The 17870-nt window shown below is 45.3% G+C and overlaps 1 protein-coding gene across 1 annotated transcript in view; it reads right to left on the bottom strand.

Moving 5' to 3' along the window:
- Positions 1-690: 690 nt before the first annotated feature.
- The window catches only part of PSD3 (pleckstrin and Sec7 domain containing 3), an 83362-nt gene continuing 66182 nt past the window's right edge, over positions 691-17870 (bottom strand). Inside the window, exons 12-15 of the mRNA XM_086629877.1 lie at positions 11723-11880; positions 10696-10840; positions 7367-7510; positions 691-1380 (exon numbers count right to left, since the gene is read on the bottom strand). Of these exons, the coding sequence (XP_086486003.1) occupies positions 1168-1380; positions 7367-7510; positions 10696-10840; positions 11723-11880 (660 nt within the window). The 3' untranslated portion in view covers positions 691-1167. The remainder of the gene's footprint in view (positions 1381-7366; positions 7511-10695; positions 10841-11722; positions 11881-17870) is intronic.

Here is a 17870-nt window from a genome sequence, read left to right as displayed (position 1 = left end):
CTTGTGCTGGCCTCCGGGTATGGAGTAGACAGGATGGCATCAAACCCTGGCCCACAGCAAGGACACATCCGTCCCCTTCTCTGGTCTGCAGCAGCCTCTTCCACCTATATGTGAGCTAAAGCAGGAAAATGGAGAGCTGAGGAGAACCCCTTGCTGAAGAGAAAAGACAAAGTGCTTTGTCACTAGCAGAGAAATTGCCAAAACCTATCTGTGCACACCAACAAGGAAACTCCTGGAAGAGGAAGCATCAGGGAACGATATACCATAAGGCTCTATATAGCAGCTAAGTGAGAGCGTACAGTTAAAAACTACACAGATGCCCGTTGTCTTTAAAATACAACGCTAATGGCTGACATCTACAGCAGCCTCCTTCAAAAATAAATTTAAAGCCCACTTGTCATTCAGACTGGGTAATCCCTAATCTCCTTGACTGCAGAGACAGCACGGCTTTGGATACCCCCAGCCTGCTAACTCAGAAGACTCTTTGCTTGGAAGGAAGCAAACAAATTATTCCAATGCTGTCTTCCCAGCATTGCCAGAGGTTTCCAAGTTTCGTTCCTTCGTGCTCATGGGTCCAGGGTCAATGCAGTAACAATAAGCAACAGTGACTATTTACTGTAGCACCTGCTGCTAAGTACCAGTACCAACATGCTCTGCATTGTCAGGAAACCATTGTTCCCAGCACCCTAGGCTCTAGCCAGCCTTCCGCAGCTGCCCGTTTGCACAGCTCTTCTCACAGCTACAGCTTGCATTCACAGCACTGCAGCATTTGTCCAGTTACTTTTCCCACCCACCACGTAAATAAAGTGACAAGTGACTTGAGAGATGAAAGCCACGTGCCGATGGGAGGAGATAAACGGGGAAGAGACAGAATATATGTCACAGCACTCTACCCCTCCCCCAGCTCCTTTAGAAACAGAACAACACAAAAAAGTCCCGATGCTTCAATTGCTAAATGATAAATTAACAAAGCAAAGCAAAGCAAAGCAGGAGCAAAGACATCTCCCACAATCTGCACAGAAACAGCAAAATATACAATAGAAAATGTCACTAACACCCCATTCAGGCAGATGCACTTATTTTTCGTGAATGACAGGTTATTAAATGAAAAAATTTTGACCACCGGTACTTTGCTGCATGGCTGTTCCCCTAGTTGTCACCTCCACCCTAAGTGACCTTCTGCTTAATGCTGGGTGTTTCTGGCCTGTAGTCCTTCCTCTCCGAGACGTTGCGTTTCACCTTGGCACTAACTGGAGACTCCTGATTTAATGAGGGACTCGAGTGGGATTTCTTCAGTCCTGGCGCATCGTTCTCTCCTCCGCTTAGCAGCTCCTTCACCCCTTCTTTCAGGAGGCCAACGTAAATCTCATAGCGATTTTTCTAGGAAATGAAAAGAAAGGGCCGAATCAGACTGGAAGAAATTCTGCAGAAGCACTTGAGAGACCGTCTGGGTAGCTTAATGGTTTCTGCTGGCCTTGAAAGCCAGGAGCCTGATATGAATGCGAACAATGGTGCCTGATGTGGACAGGAACAATAGTGGCTAATGTAAATTACACTGTACAAAAAGGGTTTCAGGCAGGCTGAGCCCGGGGGTTCTGTGCAATTAGGGGCACTCAGTTCTGCAGCACACAAATCCTGGCTCTGCTGAATGGTGGCACCCAGCTGGTTGGAGCGCATGGTGATTTCCAAGTAACAACACCAAGCAGAGAGCTTGCTGACCTTAGTCACGTTGAGTCATATTCTGTGCTCACACATATTGAGATGTTAAGGGCCCCACAAAGAGATGGGGATAAAGTGCAGCAAACTATGGGACAACAAAAGTCCTGCTCTGGTTGGCTACAGCTCTCTCCTGCGACCCTCCACTCCCACCAGCAGGTCCTGCTCTCCTTGCTTCAGTCCATAGTGAAGAAACCAAACTAGGGTCCTGCTAAGCTCAGACTGTACCAGCCTGGCCACCACTGAGCCCATGAGAGGATGCTCTCTGCAAGGCCAGACCTTAACAAAAAGGAGCAGATGGGAGAGGTCTGCGACAGCAGCACAGCATGTTCTCCTGACAGGGGCACTCATGGTGAATGATGAATGTCCAGATGCTTGTACTTTTCAACTGGAAAAAGTTCACTTTACTGTGCCCCAGACCCACTTGTCCTGTTCCTTGTCTGGAGCAGAGCTTTCCCTCTCCAACGGGAAGAGTTTGCTCTGTGTGCCACAGTAACAACTGTCTGCACAGACTATCTCGTCAACCAACAAAATGAGGGTACCTTAACAGAAGATCACTGCAATACCTCAAAAACAGAAGCTGGGGCAGGAGGTTCTGAGAAGAGAGCAACCCACTTCCTGGGATTTGTTTAATAACCTGTACCTGACGTACCCACTAAAGGTGTGGTGCAGGCACTGTAATTAAGGTGATCTCAGTGGGCTGGGGACGAGGGAAGGAGGATGTAAACATCTGTACTAATTGTTAATTTATATTTCAAAGTGGCAAAACAGCTGCCAAACTACTATGTTCCTGACAGAGGAAAAAGTGTTTAACAAAACAATTTATAATAAAATAACAAAGTTCTGGTAATAACACTTATTCGAGGGCAGGAAGTCAAAAAGCTTGGTAACTGCTTTGAAGTGTGGAATATAAAAGGGGGGGGCGGGGAAGAAGAGAATGTGACTGGGTTTCCAAAGAGTCCTTTGAATAAACAAAAACTTATAGAGAAGCATCATAAAAGAATCCACCTAAAAATTAAATAAAGAAGCTTTCTTATCAATTCCATATCTGGAGCTCCAGCTCCACAATGGAAGAGATAAACACATGAAGCAGGTAAGATGTGTCATTCAATAAAAAAGGAAATGGAGAAACAGTGAGCAGAACCCTGTCGATGATGCACTGGGCTGATGAATGATTCATCACAGCACGAACGGGACACCTCTGCAAAAGAGAAGGCAAGCCAGTGCTCTAAGCCTGGGATCAGCATAATATTCATCAAGGGAGAGAGACTTTACCACCATACGGGCTTCTGCATTTTGTTGGTCCAGTAAACCGTGCCAGGGGAAAAAGAGCCACCCATCAGAATGGAAATCCAGGACCAGTTTCTGCCCTGCATGTCTGCCAGTGGCCATTTTGCTCTGGACTTCGTGGGCCCATGATTTCTATCGCAATTATGCAATGCATTTGGCAGCTTCTATTTTGATTTCAAGTACAACAAACTTGCTCTTCTACTCATCTGACATTTAAAGCTAGGTATTAAAGCTAGTGGAAATACTTCCTTAAAAGAACTTAAACTGGAAAATTCAGTCAAGAAAGTAAAACCATAAAAGTTAAAATCAGTCAAAAGCTTCTGCAACATTATCTCTGAAGACCGAATGCACATAATAAAGAGGAGATGAGGTAGCCACCCATCAAATTTCTGGCTTCACCTCTCACCCGACAGCACTCAAAACACCTCTCTCAAACCATAAATTTGCTGCAATGAGCAACCATCATCTGGAGCAGTACTTCTTCAGACAGCAAGAAAAGATAAACTTTCCTTCCTTGGTGTCTTCAAGCAAAGACACCAGCAAGAAGAAACACTCCTGGCTGCAGTCCTGAACAAGGACCAGGCGTCTCCTAGTTCACCTCTTCTCAGAAGGAAACACCATCTTACACGTCTTTCATCAGGAATAAGAATGAAGGGAACACCGGTGGGTGAACAAAAAGGAATTATAAGGGCCTACAGAAAAGCAATCTGGCTTCTTGCCTCCTAATGGGACTATGCTGCTTCCTTTGAGACTCACAGGTCCTTTTGGTGTGCTTCTGGAGATGGATCAGCATGGCCCTTTGTACATGGATGTACGGTCTGGTCTGTAGTTTCAGTCTGAAAGAGCCAAGTACAAAATACTGCCTCACTTGCCTCTTGCCTTTCGGCTTTGACTCCATGCAGCAAGGTCTGTCATCAGCTCCTGCTTGACCTTGGCAGTTTTTTTTTCTGAAGGGAAGGTGAGGAAACCCCAAAACCAGGGGAAAGTTTCCATTCAGGATTTTTCATATAGCTCACCTTTTATTTTCTTTTTATTGATGGTTCAACACAGCCTGCGAAATCTGTGCCAAGTGTGAAGGTAACACAGCATTGCATAGCAGCACCTTGAATCACCAACTCCCACATGCAACTGAAGCTGGTGCCACCAACTTGGTGCAACGAAGATTCTGCTTTGTACTGAGGTACCTGAGGAATATTTCTCTAAAGACTGCCGTGACAAAACTGACAGAAAACAGAAAAAAACCCACAACAATCTACTTCTCCATCAGCCTGTATTTCACTCATTATGCTTCTAAAAGTGATAGAAAATAAACTTTGTGTCAAGGACCCAAAGCCAAGAAACTCTTTGCCCTCCCACATTGCACAAGACGCCCTACAGAGTCAAAGTGTGTGGCTTGCTCTGTACATGAGTGCTGTGTTTAAAAGTGACATTGTGCCATTGATCACAACCCTTTGATCTCAATTGTTCAGCCAGTTTCCAAACCACCTTACTGTTGATTTCCTAGTCTATGCTTTATCGGCTTGTCTACAAGGGTGTTAGAGGAGACAATGTCAAAATCCTTGTTAAAGTCAAGAACAAACAACATCCACTGTCTCTCTCTTCATCCATCACACCAGACATCTCATTGTAAAAGGCTATCATGTTGGTCAGGCATGATTTCCCTTTCCTAAAACCATGCCGATTACTCACAATCACCTTCTTGTCTTGAATGTGTTTCGAAGTGATTTCCAAGAGAATTTGCTCCATCACCTTCCCATGGACAGAGAAGCAGCTAACCAGCCTGTAGCTCCCTGGACCTTTCTTCTTGCTTTTCTTGAAGACAGGAATGACAGTTGCTTTCCTCCAGTCCTCAGAGACTTCCTTTGATCACCATGACCTTTCAAAGGTAATCGAGAGTAGCCTTGCAATGACATCATCCAGCTCCCTCCGCACTCATGAGTGCAACCCATCAGATCGTATGGACTTGTGTATGTCCAGTTTAAAATTCCCTAACATTATCATCCTTCACCAAGGGTAAGTCTTCCTTGTTCCAGATTTTCCCACTGGGCTCATGTATTTGTGACTGCTGAAGGCTGGTCTTACCTGTACAGACCCAGGCAAAGATGACATTGACTACCCTGGCGTTTCCCTGTTGTTTGTGATCCGGTCCTCTGCCCCTGCTAGGGCCCATATGTTCCCTAGCTGTCCTGCTGTTAACATACCTGTAGAAAACCTTCTTCTTCCCCTTCACGTCTTTTTCCACATTCAACTCCACATGGGCTTTGACTTTCCTAAATGCAATCCTACATGCTTGGACAGGTATCTCTATTCCTCCGGAGTCACCTGCCACTGCTTCCACCTCCTGCACAGTTCCTTTTTATGGTGGAGTTTTGCCAGGAGCAACTTGTTCATCCATGAAGGCCTTCAGACCTCTTTGCTTGGTTTCTTGCTTGTCAGGGTGAACCATTTCTGAGCTTAAAGGAGGTGACCCTTGAAAAGTGACCAGCTCTCCCAAAGCCCTCTTTCTGTCAAGATTGTATCTTCCAAGGATTCTTCCAAGTAGTGCCCTGAACAGGCCAAAGTCAGCTCTCCTGAAGTCCAGGGTTGTGATTCTACTTTTTACTTTGACCCCTCCTTTCAGGATCACGAAGTCCAACATCTCGTGGTCATTGCTGCCATGGTTGCCCCTGACCTTCATATCCCCAACCAGTTCTTCCTAGTTTATAAGTGAGAGGTCCAGCAAAATCCATTTCCTTGTCTGCTCCTCGGTCACCTGTGTTAGGAAGTTGCTGTCAATTCACTCAAGAAATGTCCTGGATTGATTGTGCCCTGCTGTGTTGTCCCTCCAGCAGATATAGAGGTGGCTGAAGCTCCTCATGAGGACCAAGGTCTGCAAACAAAAGGTTTCTTCCCATTTTTTTGAAAAAGGCCTAGCAGACAGCCGTCACAACTACACCCATCTTGGTAAACCCACTAATCCTGACCCACAAGTTCTCAGCTGGCTCATCACCCTTCCTTAGGCAAACTTTCATGTGTGTCAGCTACTCACTCACATAAAGGGTGACTCCCCCTCCTTGCCATCCCTGTCTGTTCTTTCTAAAAAGCCTGTATCCATTCATGAAAGCACTCATGAAGTCATGTGAGCTATCCCATCACCTCACTTCAGCCTTGTTTTATGGATTATGTAGTCTCTCCTGTTCACACCATTGTGTACCCTTTGCTTGTCTGCCCTTGTCCACCACTTGATCATTTGGTCATTGGTCAGATCATTTCAAGTATGTGGGATGTGGAAGAACAAACTGGCTAACTGTGTTCCCTTTACAAAACAGCAGCAAAATATCTGTGCAGAACATCTCAAGCTCACCGTATGCCATGCAGCCCAGAGCTACAGTGAAGTCAAACCCAACACAGCGGTTACAACCTTCCGCAAAAACAAAAGTACACAACCAGTCAAGCCTAGGAGTAAAAAGAGCTCCTCCAAAAGAAACTCATACAACACAAGGCAGGAGGCTTACTTCAGTTCTGGAGGCTTGTGTTGCCTCCAGCATCTCCTCTGGTAGTCTCTCTGACTTTTGTCTTATCTGCTCTTTCTCTTCTTCAGATTATGGATTTTCCTTGCCAGGCAGTGCCTATCTAAAGCAGGATTCTTTCAGACCAAAGGAAACATCGACTCACAGTTCTGGGGAAAAAGCTCAAAGATGCAGTCATGAAAAATACCAGGCACCTGGCTGTGTTGCCAACCCCTTCCCACAAGAGCTCTACAATGTGGCAGACACCATGATGGATAAAAGCTGCTGTCAGATACTCAGAATCTCCTAATGCAGATGCCTAGGTTGCATCACTTAGTCCTGTGACCTTTAATTCTACCCTTTTCCTGCTTGTCCTGACATCCAGCTCACTGGAACACAACACAAATGGTTCTGATGAGGCATGCCTACAACAGTAATTTAGAAGAGCAGCTGCTTCAGAACATATCAATTGAAGACAATTTTCATGATCTGCGTTACTGCAGAATGCAGGCATTCCGTAAAGACTGGGGGGCCAACACACTACGCAATACATAGTCTTACAACACAAGACAGTTCCTGTCTGAAGACCTCATCATCTCTTCAAATAGCTACATCAGGTAAGGACAGAGGGTCACATTTTTATCCTCCATTTTACAGACGAGTTGCTAAATTCATGGCTAAGGTCACAGGAAGTTCTTAGCAGAAAGGAGCCAGGAGCTTCTGGGACTGCTGTGACATATCTGTCTAACATGAACATAGTCCTTGGTGAAGTAAGGTGAAAAATGCAGAAATTTAGGACTGCACCCCAAGCATAAGAACAGCTGCCCCATCTACACCCAAAAAGTAAAAGTAATAATGTTTCCCATACATACTTCAAACTCCAGATAGTGGTCCTTCAGTTTGTAATCGTCTACTTCCTTGCCTTTGAGCTTCTTGTCAGGAGGATAGGAGCGATGTTCAGCAAGCTCAGTGGAGATCTGCTTCAGCTTAGCTTCATGGGACTTCAGCTGTTCATCCTTCAGAAAAACATTAGGCATTTAAGTGACAGAATCTAAAGTATTCGATAAGCAAAGGAAAATAGAAAGAACCCTGTACAGTAATACTAAGTAGTTCCTTTTCTTTCTCTCTTTCTGTCTCTCCTTCTTTAACTAATTTTAATTTGATTGATCAGGTCTGTTATCCTAGACCTCTGTCCCCAACAGCTCTCTCAAAGACACCAAGCAAAGTGGCCAAGTTTGCAGAAAAGCTCAGCAGCTAGCAGATGCCACCGGGAAGGAGAGCAAACCTGTCATCCCTCGCCTTGCTGAGAGCAACGGAAGCAGCTTGCTGTAGAGCATTACTGACAACATGACACCTCTGCTTTCATACATCTTTTGGCAAATTAATTAAGGCTGTTGTGTATGCAGTCAGACCAAGGGCAGAACAAGACAGGCGAAGACTCTGCCTCAGGTCTTTGCAATGTAAAAGTAGTTCCTTTCAGGACAGAAAGGACTTGGAGTCAGGGCCCTTCCTTCCATTTCCGCACTGCCAAACGCTCTCTGGTCTGCAGTTTCCATTTGTTCAGGACAACACAATGCACCCAGAAGAGGAAGGGCTGCCCAATCCCCAAAAAGTATCTAATTTTGCTGAGCTGCTACCAGCTTTTATCCCGCAGTGCAGTTGGAGAAAGTGAGGAGCTGCTACTCCCCCTTTCTAGGCAATTTCCTTTATCATAATCCCAGGCCCACTCACTTCCTCCAGTCCATCTGTCAGCTAACCTTCCCTCAGCTCAGAAGGTTTCCAGCTCCTGCAGCATGGCCTTCTGGCCATTTCTAGGCTTGGATCTGAAATTATGTTTGAATTAGGTAAGTCCAAAATACAGACATGATCATGCAGATCTCAGTGACTTTGCCAGAGTCATAACAGCAGGAAGTACCCAGCTCAGCTCCCTCAGAGGAGGGCACAGCTGCACAGCTTGCAGCTTCAAGCCTACTTCGGACATGCCTGCACTGCACTGTGAGTCACACCAGGCACTGAGCCTCTCCGCTCACTGAGATGATGCTGCGGAAAAGAACGGAAAGGGGGAAAACTTCTACATAGGATGATAGTTGAGCCTCAGCTAATCTTGTGCTTCAACTCTTTTGCAAGAGAACTGAAGAAAGAAACATGTGGGATAATTTGCCTCCGCCTATACATGGTAGGGCTCAAACCACTCGCTATTGGCTGTCAAAAATTCTTGTTGCTGTTAGTAACTACCCTGGATCTGTTTGTTCTCTCTATTAGTGCCCAATCACTTTTCACGTTGTACTGCATCCCTGGTCCCAGTGACATCCTGTTGCAGAGAGTTCTACAGGAACTCTACAGGTTCTCCTGCCTGATGACAAGAGGTCTTTGAGTAGCTACTAATTTGGCACTTGTAATTTCTAGGGCAGCAGTCCTTTGGAGCTTTTGTGTGTGCATGCGCATTCTCAGAAAAAAAAGGAAAAAAATAAAACCCTAGCTGATCTTTTCTAGACTGGTTATTTCTTACATATAGCTTTGTCACATCGCTCATTGGTTGGACTAACCAAGATCAGACAGTGATGCTTTTTGAAAGCAAACTTGGTACAATGATCCTGCACAACTGGTCACGTCCAACCTCTCTCCCTCACCTATGTTAGGTTCTTACTGCATCCTGACTTCTGCCTGACCAGGAACATGCCCTTTGAAGAAGTACTGTCCATCATGATTTGGCCCACAAAATCCTAAACAGCAACCACAGGGATTTGACAATTTGTACTTTTCTATCTGCCAAATGAGAAGCAGCCTGCTGGCAGCTTTTCCACACTGACAGATAAAAGCAGACGTGTTTCTGCTTGCCTTTGAATTTATCTGCTTTAAACACTTAACATTCTTCTGCCTTTAGCTGAAACAGATTATCTTATTCCACTTTTCCTGTCTCCTCTTCTTCGAGACACAAACCACAGGGCTGTGTTCTATTTTTTCCCTTTCCAGATTAAGCAGAAACAATGAGACTAGGAAACAATGTGCTAAATGGAACAATCACACAGAACGACGATGAGGCGATTGGGAGTAAATCACTGAAGCCCCATACAGTATTTTAAAGAAGGTATGCCTAAGCAAAAGGTAAAGCCACAAAGATGAGACAAGTGAGTATTGTTCTGTATGAGACATGTTTTAAACTTTAACCCAGAATAGAAGACGGAAAGTCGGTCACCAAATTGTAAGAAGAAAGGTTACTGCCATGGAGAGGAAAAAAAGCAGGGACAACATAAGAAACCCACCCCCTTAGAGAAATGCAGATTATGAGATAGTGGTTTCTAAGGAGTGTTGCTAAGCTGTGAAGATGGCAAAAAAAAATGCATTTAAGAAGCAATCCAGCATGGGCAGATGACTTTAAAAGCTACAGGAGGTTACTTGTGAAGTATACACCTAGGATTGAGATCTATCACCTCTGCCACTCTGTCAACCTGATCAACACAATCAATCTTGTGTTCCTGCCAGTGCAGGAGGAATTGCAGGCATGCATCACAGCTCCCAAAGTACACAGAGCTTTGGGCGCAAGCATCAGATGCAGCCAGCCTGAAACAAGCAGAAGTTGGTGGTTTTTGTGCAAGAAGTAGTAGAGCTGTGAAACTCCCTGCCGCAGGATGTTGTGGAAGCTAAAAGCTTACGTGATCACAAGGGGAGACCAAAGATGTTCATTTAGGAGATAGTTTATAAATAAACATTAAACAGGAAACCCCTGAGCTGATACAGGTTGGAGTCTGGAAAAGTATTGTGGAAGAAATATAACTGATGCTTGCTTGATGCATCAGCTTTCACCTTTCATCACCTCAATAAGCCAAAGACCAGCAGTACGTACATTTCTTCTGATATGAGTGGCAATAAACACTCAAATTCAAAAAACACCAGTCACACAGTATCTGAAATATCCTCTGCAGAGCCATAACTGGGGGATGAAAACTCTGTATCTGTTACTAGGAACACTTGTGATTGTTTCTTTTCTTCAACCATACAAGACAATTATATTCAAGTTTGCTCCTTCTCTCACCTCGCTTCAAATCCCACATCAGGAAACAAGCAGAGATTTACCATGCAAGCCTCCTTCTGCTAGGGATGCTAGTGGAGACAGCCACAAAACAATGCTAAGGACCACCATCCAGTCTCCAGCCAGTCAGAGAAATCGCCATCACATACCCTCTGTGTAAAAACAGCTCACCTGAGATAGCTTCGTTGTGGTGGCTGGCAAGAGTGGGCGACTGAACTTCTTCTGAGAGCCAATTGCTGCTGGAAAGGGTGGTGCAGAGAAAACGGCAGCCACACAATTAATCTTGTTGATCCAGGTCTGCATTTCTTCTTGGCTCCTGGGAAGAAATACATGTTAAGCACCTGTTGACTCAGCCTCCTCTACCTGCTTCCCAGCCCTGCAATAGCATTTTAAAAGCGGGAATAATCAGAACTGGACAAGTCTTTGAGTCTGCTAAGTCTTCTGGTCTGTCTTTGCAAGCGGTTAGTGTCAGGTATCTCGGTCACAGGCTGATTCATTATTAGGTCCGTAACTCACCCTGGCACACATCTTTTCCTAATCCAATCCAAATGACACAGGCAATAGAGCCAACCAATGCCCTGATTCAGACATACGTCCTAAGTTCTCAGCTGCACTGGACACCACAGATCTCTAGGAGGTTTCATGTAGATCTCAGTAGAAAAGGGTTCATGCACAAGACTGATGCACCAGTTTTTAATGTCAGAAGAAAAAGGCAGGTCATCTGTCCTTTCTGGATATCACAGCCTGAAGAACTTAATCAAATTATTCTTGTATTAAGTAGTAACTTTGTTTCTGACCAAAGCGTATCTTCTAAAAGACATCTGGCTAGGACCTGATGACATCAGGAGACAGGCAATCCAAGACTGCCTTTGGTCATTTGTTTCAATGATTAATCACTCTGACTGTTAAAAGTTTGTGCCTTGTTTCCAAATTGAATTTCCTGCAGCTTCAGCTTCCAGCTGCTGCATCTTGTTATGCCCTTCTTAGCTAGATTAAAAAGCCTCTTAAAACCTGATGTTTCTTTCTCATGAACTACTTGTGCACTCTAATCAAATCACTACTTAATCTTATTTCTGATCAAATAAACAGATTGAACCTCTTAAGCCTCTGCTTTAACCTGTCCAGGCATGAATTTGCCCCTCCTTCAGCACTGCTTTCCTTCCTCAAAGATTGGCACAAATCAGAAGAGAGCACTTACTGGGCTTGGAAAAGCAGGACCCTCCAATCTGCTGTTTTAAGCTTGAGGACATTGGGTTTCTTCTCATAGTCTGTTGCCTTGGATGCCAGCGCATGATGCACACTGACTGCATTCTTCAGATCTTCCTCCGACAAAGCCTTTTCTGGCTTATATTCATCCTGCAGGAGTTAACAGGGGAAAAATGGCATCTTATTTCTCTACGTGCTACTCCTTTTATCCTTAACCCAGGGAAAAACCTTGTTCCGTAGTCACAAAGAGCATTAAAGTATATGAACTGAATGCAACCTGACTTGAGCACTTGCGGCTTCCACTACCTTTAACGTCCTTTCCTTTCTCATTCTTTCTCTTTATTGATCTCTTAGCAAGAGAGAGAAAGAGTTCCACTACCTGTTTGACAAGAAGAGAGGTAAACAGGGAGTACTTGTCTATCACAACAGCTGTGGACTATTTGTCTTCATTTCAGAAACCCTTCATGGCCAGCTCGCCACCTCCACTGCTCAGCTGCTGGTTCCTGCTTGGGTTCTCAGCCTCCACAGATCGATTTTTATTTTTCTCCAACATCTACCTTTTTATGCCCTCCTAGGCAGGTCCACAGAGTGGAGAAGCCTCCTTATCAGACTCCACAAAGCAAATAGGGCAACCTCCTTTAAATCTCTCTGCTCAGGGCCTGCCAATGGCAAGCGCAGCGCTGTCCAGGTTTCTGACACAACACCCCTAACACCAGATGACAAACGCAGGGAGTCAAACTCCTCTGTGTTGCAAGCGTCAGCCTGTGAGCTGTCTTTGATCTCCTGAGTGAAAGAAGCTGGATGAGGGCACAATCATGGCGTAGCTACAAGTTCAGTTTAAAGCCCACCTGACAATAAATGGCTTGGGAAAGCCAGGAGCTTTTTCAAAGAAAAGTCACTTGCCAGCAATGCTGCACAAGCAAAGTCTCTGGAGAAGCCAAAGCAGTCTGCAATCAACTGAATTTCTCCCCCTTAGTACATGGCAGAAATCGGTCTCATCTGAAACCCCCACCAAGGGAGGGAGTGTGACGGCTGCAAAACAGAGGAACAATTCCCTGCAGGCATGGTAACTATTGATCTCTCCACTTGAATACAAGAGTTATGAGACGGGGTTTAGCAGGCAAGAGAGTGCAGGGACAGCACTAGCTTAAACACCCAGGGAGGCACCCACCCTGGAGAAGAGCTGGTCAACGGGCATTCATTGGCTTACAGGGCTCCTCTGGCAGCACACAGACCAGGGTTGCAGCCAGAGGCAACTACACTACTGCCAAAGGCATCTGCACTCTCGGCCAGGCTGGATTTGGTCGGGGCTCTCCAGGATCAATGGATGAAGAGTCACCAGCTGTGGTGAACACGTCCCAGAAGGAAGGACGAAGCATTCTGCTCCTCTGCCGCACCTCATCCATCCTCACAGCAGTCCAGTTAGTGCAGGTCCCTTAGTCGCTGCTGCTCAGACACCTCACCTGAGGAGACGCAGCTAAACAGCAATGTCGCAGCACCACCTTTACTTGGGGCCAGACAAGGGCGCAACCCATCACAGATCTGGCAGGCCTAGTGGAAAGGCAGAGCACTGGTGCACAGATGATCAAAGACGATGGAAGGTTAGCCTTCAGCCTAAACACCTGTGACATAAGGGGTTTTCAAGGTCTGGTAGTGAGCAAAGACAAATGTCCTTCCCTTTTCATAGCTTGAGTCCCAGCAAACTTTTGAGAGATCTCCACATCATGATGGACTTTGCCTATCCCTGCCTAAGACACTCTCTAAACCTTCTTCAAGGAAGATTTGAGAAAGTCCCCAGCTGAAGGATAAGAACTGGAGGAGGCTGTCCAAGCCCCATCTTGAAGATGAAGGAAGCAAGCCCACAGGTCAAGCCCCTTCCTTCATGGGTTCAACAGCTGATGTATTTTGTGGTAGTTTGGGGGGAAATGACTGGCTCCACTGTCCAGGGAGACTGGGAAAACTTCAGGGCCAGGAAATGAACATAGGCCTCAGAAACATGATATTCTGGCTTTCCTAAAGTTACTGCCTGGAGACAGTGTCAGCTATCGCCTCACCTGTCGCCTCCCAGCTTCCTCTGTGAGATGCATCCAACGTCCACAACCGGCTCTGATGTCTAAACCTGTTCCAGAAGAACTCCACATTTGGGCAGTGCCAGAAGCAGCCCTGGCTGAGAACTTCTCCATACCAACAGCAAGTGTTCATGACAATCCTAGCTAATCCCACCGGATCAGTTGGCTGCAATCTACCTTGACAGCTGGGGCTTTGCCATCTTCTCCAAAGGCACTGATCAGCATACCGGAAATGTCTCCACGTACTTGGCCAGCCTCATAGAAAGCTGGAAGGACATGAACGTGCTATCAAAATTCCTCCTCTAAGGCCTCCAACTCTTTTCAACTGGCAGAGAATACTAGGTGGGCAGGAACATCCATATCTCCTATGTCATCAAGGACAGCACGTGCTCTGATGTGCTGGTGTCAGCGTGGAGGTTGAGCTGAAATGGAAGGCTCCTCGTCTGACACTAAAGTTAGACCAAGACAGCAGTAAGAAATATATGAGGACCCAGAAAGGAACTGTGACCTCTCTATCAACTGAAGGTTGATGCGAGTGCTGCACACAACGCAATGACATGCTGAATTCATCTTTCTCAGACTCCTGGAGAATGACTTTCCCACATCCTGCTGACCCAGAGTCAGCATGTTTCTAAATCCGTTTTTGATAGACCAGAGAATGGCATTTGGCTTTTTATCAGCCAATGTACTGTGGGTGGATATCTCCGCTCAGTTGCATGTGACAGCTGCAAAATTCTCTTTCAGAAAGTCTCGTCACCGAACACTTTACATCCTTCTGGCCTTTCTCTCCTTTTTTAATATTTTAATAGAGGTAATGCATTTGAGAAAAGTTACATAAAAATACCTGAAAGCCCACAAGATTATAAAGTGCCACATCAAAGAGCGAAGATGTTGCAAACCTCACAGAAGAGTCTGAACAAAACACAAAGGTCCATGTCCTGTGCTGCTTCCCTGGAAGCAATTTTTAGCAAGGAAGCGAGGTCAGCCTTATGTCCTCTCCTTATAAACCTCTCGTCTGTACGCACATCACATCCCATGTCAGTCTAGTGAACAGACGTTCTGTCAAGCTCCTACTTTGCAATTTCCTCTCGCTATGAACAGAGGGCAGGAAATTAACCTTGGCCTGAGGATGCCCAGAGACAGGGCCAACATCTCAAACATGTCAAACCTCTCATTTAATATAATACTGTGCAGGCATGTGTAGTTGGCTAATTGTGAACGCTTCCACTGAGCCCCTCTGGTGGCCTCTGTGCTCACTAATTCAGAAACCCGCTCTCTTAAATCACTCATTTAAAAATAAAACCATATGCAGCACAGGAATTAGCACTGGAACAGTTCCAATTGAAAAAAAATAAATAAATGCGGGCATGGAGACAAGGCTGTCCAGATATGCTCCCCTGTAAACCTCAAGTGACCACCATTTACAAAACCACTCTCATACATGGACTTCGACAGCAAAACAAGGAGAACTGGACTGGTATGCAGCCAGAACGACAGCAGAACTGGGATCACACTGCCCACTTCGGGAATCACAGCTGCTGCAAACAATTAGTATTTATATTACAGTAGTGTCTTGAGGGAACAAACACAGAAAGCAATAGTGCAGAGGTCTGTACATGTGTTCATGTGTACACAGCACCTAGAACAGTAAGATTTCTCTCTCCCCTGCTTGCTCCCCTTGCAAGTCAGTGCAATGAAACCATCATCACAGATGTTACCTCCACAGATATACGGATAACATACAGATAATGAGACAAAGAGGGAAAATGTGTGTGTGCATATGTGAATGCACCCTGCCCTACAGCACTCCATAATCAGGAGAGAAGACAAACAAAGGCAAGGAAATCCTTTGCCCATGACTACTGCCAGAGCTATGCATTTCTACAAAGAAATCAAGCTGTTCCACAACGCTCCTGAACTTTCTGAAATTAGGATAATTTCAGTCTCCTGGTATATTGCAAAAGGAAACAACAGCTCAGCAACTTTTACTACAACAGCTTAGTCTAGCTGTGTATTTCAAAACCCTGGCACCCTCAACTTCCATGGTACCATGTCCCTAACAGAGCAAAGTTTATTTCAGGGCTGAACCAAAGCCCTGCTGGACCTTCTGGAGCTGAAGAGAAACTAGAGGATGTTTCATAGCTGCAGCATGAGGCACTGTGGCTGAGCAGGGGCCGGAGGTGCCCTGGGGAGGCCACAGCTGCCCCATCTCGCTGCGAACGAGTCACTTCCCATTAGGCCCCCCGTCAACCTTTTACTGCACTGAAGTAAAAGCCTTGCTTGCCACTGCGCTACAGTGAGATGGCTTCAGTGCAAGTGTCTTCAGGACCAAGTGCGAGAGTGCAGCTCTGCAGAGTAACCACCCTGTAATAACTGAATTCAAGTGCTGTGACAAGTGCAAGACACACAAATAACAAGCAAATAAAAACAAGAACTTCAGCAATGCATTTCGTTCTGCAAAGACGCAGTCAGATGTGAAATTACTCTCTTGGTCTCCACAGGATGGAGGGTGACAGTGAGGAGAGCACCATTCTGTAGAAAATTTGCATGCTACGCCAGCATCTCTACATTTTGTCAAACTAATATGTTTGTTTTAAACTAATATGCCATGATACTCATGACAGTATTTAATTAAGTCTCTACAATAGACAGTGTCTCCATTTCTTCCTCTCGAAAGCTTATTAATCTCCCTTCAAAGATCAAATAAGAAATTAATTAATGTGTTATGGACAAGGAGCCTTCTTACTTCTTAGGGAACCACTGTCTTTTCAGGTGAACACTAAAGACGACTTATTTCAGAAATCAAAGCAAGTGACTCCATTTCACCCAGGAAAGAGCAAGTACAAACCCACAGTGCCATGAAGGCCGCTTTAGTAAAATCTGAACCCGCTGCCAGCAAGAGGATCAGAGGGAAGGCTCAGCTGTGATTCAGCAGACTTGGTTCTAGCCTCTTGCACTGGCTTTGAGCATGTCACATCCAGCTTTCAGACCAAATCTTCCATCCTAACTGCAGATTGTTTTGTCTGTTTCAGGATTTCAGCCCTCTCAAAAAGGTACCACACCCAGAGCATGCAACTTGTAAACCTCATGCTGTAAGGATTCAATCCAAACCTCTCTCTCTCTTCTCAGAGACTATCCAGGCTGGCTCCAATGAAACCAACAACTTCAGAAAGCCACAGCAGGGAAAGAGGAAACAACAGTATGCACTTCAACTTGTGCTTCCGATAGTTGCAAAACACAGTAGAAATGTAAAAAGGCTTTCAAAGGAGCAGACTTCTACAATACAGAGCAGTCTGTATAAATACCACTTAGTTAATGAATATTTCACCTATGTTGGGAGGCAAAAAGCCTTAACAATCTACTTAGCTGCTACTATTTATTTGATTTTGACAATTCTCACTCATATGTTACATTTCACGTTCCAAGAGTAGAGTTAAAACTGTGCTACAATATATTTAAGCTTGTGCCAAAAGACTTGAAGGGTTTCAGCTGACTTTTTTTTTAGACTTCTTGCTGTCAGGGAACAAAGTTTGCTAGAAACTGGTGTCTCATCTTGCTTTGGGGGAAAAAAACAAAAGTATGATTTTATCCCTTAATTTTGCTGTGGAGCAGAAGCTGCAGGTTCCTACCAAGGCCAAGCTGCCACTCAATTGTTTTGCAGCTGGTCTTGCAGGCATTGCAGAAAAGTATGCTATGAAAAGATGGGAAAGGAGGACAGCCTTACAGGAGGGGAAGGCATACGTAAGAGATGCGATGTTAAAAGCAACCTAGAGGAACGCGTACAAGACACAGAGAGATGATGCTGTCTTTGCTGGTGAAGCTGGCTATTTTTTCAGCCGTGAGTGACAGCAATGGTTTAAACTGGAATTGATAGGGTGCACATGTGGATGGGGTCAACTGAAGTGGATTTGAAAGTGTGAAAAGCTGGAGGGTGCCAATGAAAGGATTCATGCCTCAATGTGTATGTAAACAGGGTGGGGGACAGAAAGAGCAGCTACACTGTGTGTCAGAGGGAAAGGAGCCTGGAGGTGGGCTGTGAGAGCAGAGAGGATGCTTGCTGCTTTATCTCTC

The sequence above is a fragment of the Tauraco erythrolophus genome, chromosome Z, assembly GCF_009769465.1.
Source record: "Tauraco erythrolophus isolate bTauEry1 chromosome Z, bTauEry1.pri, whole genome shotgun sequence".
Lineage (NCBI taxonomy): Eukaryota > Metazoa > Chordata > Aves > Musophagiformes > Musophagidae > Tauraco > Tauraco erythrolophus.
This window is presented reverse-complemented; position numbering and strand designations above follow the sequence as displayed.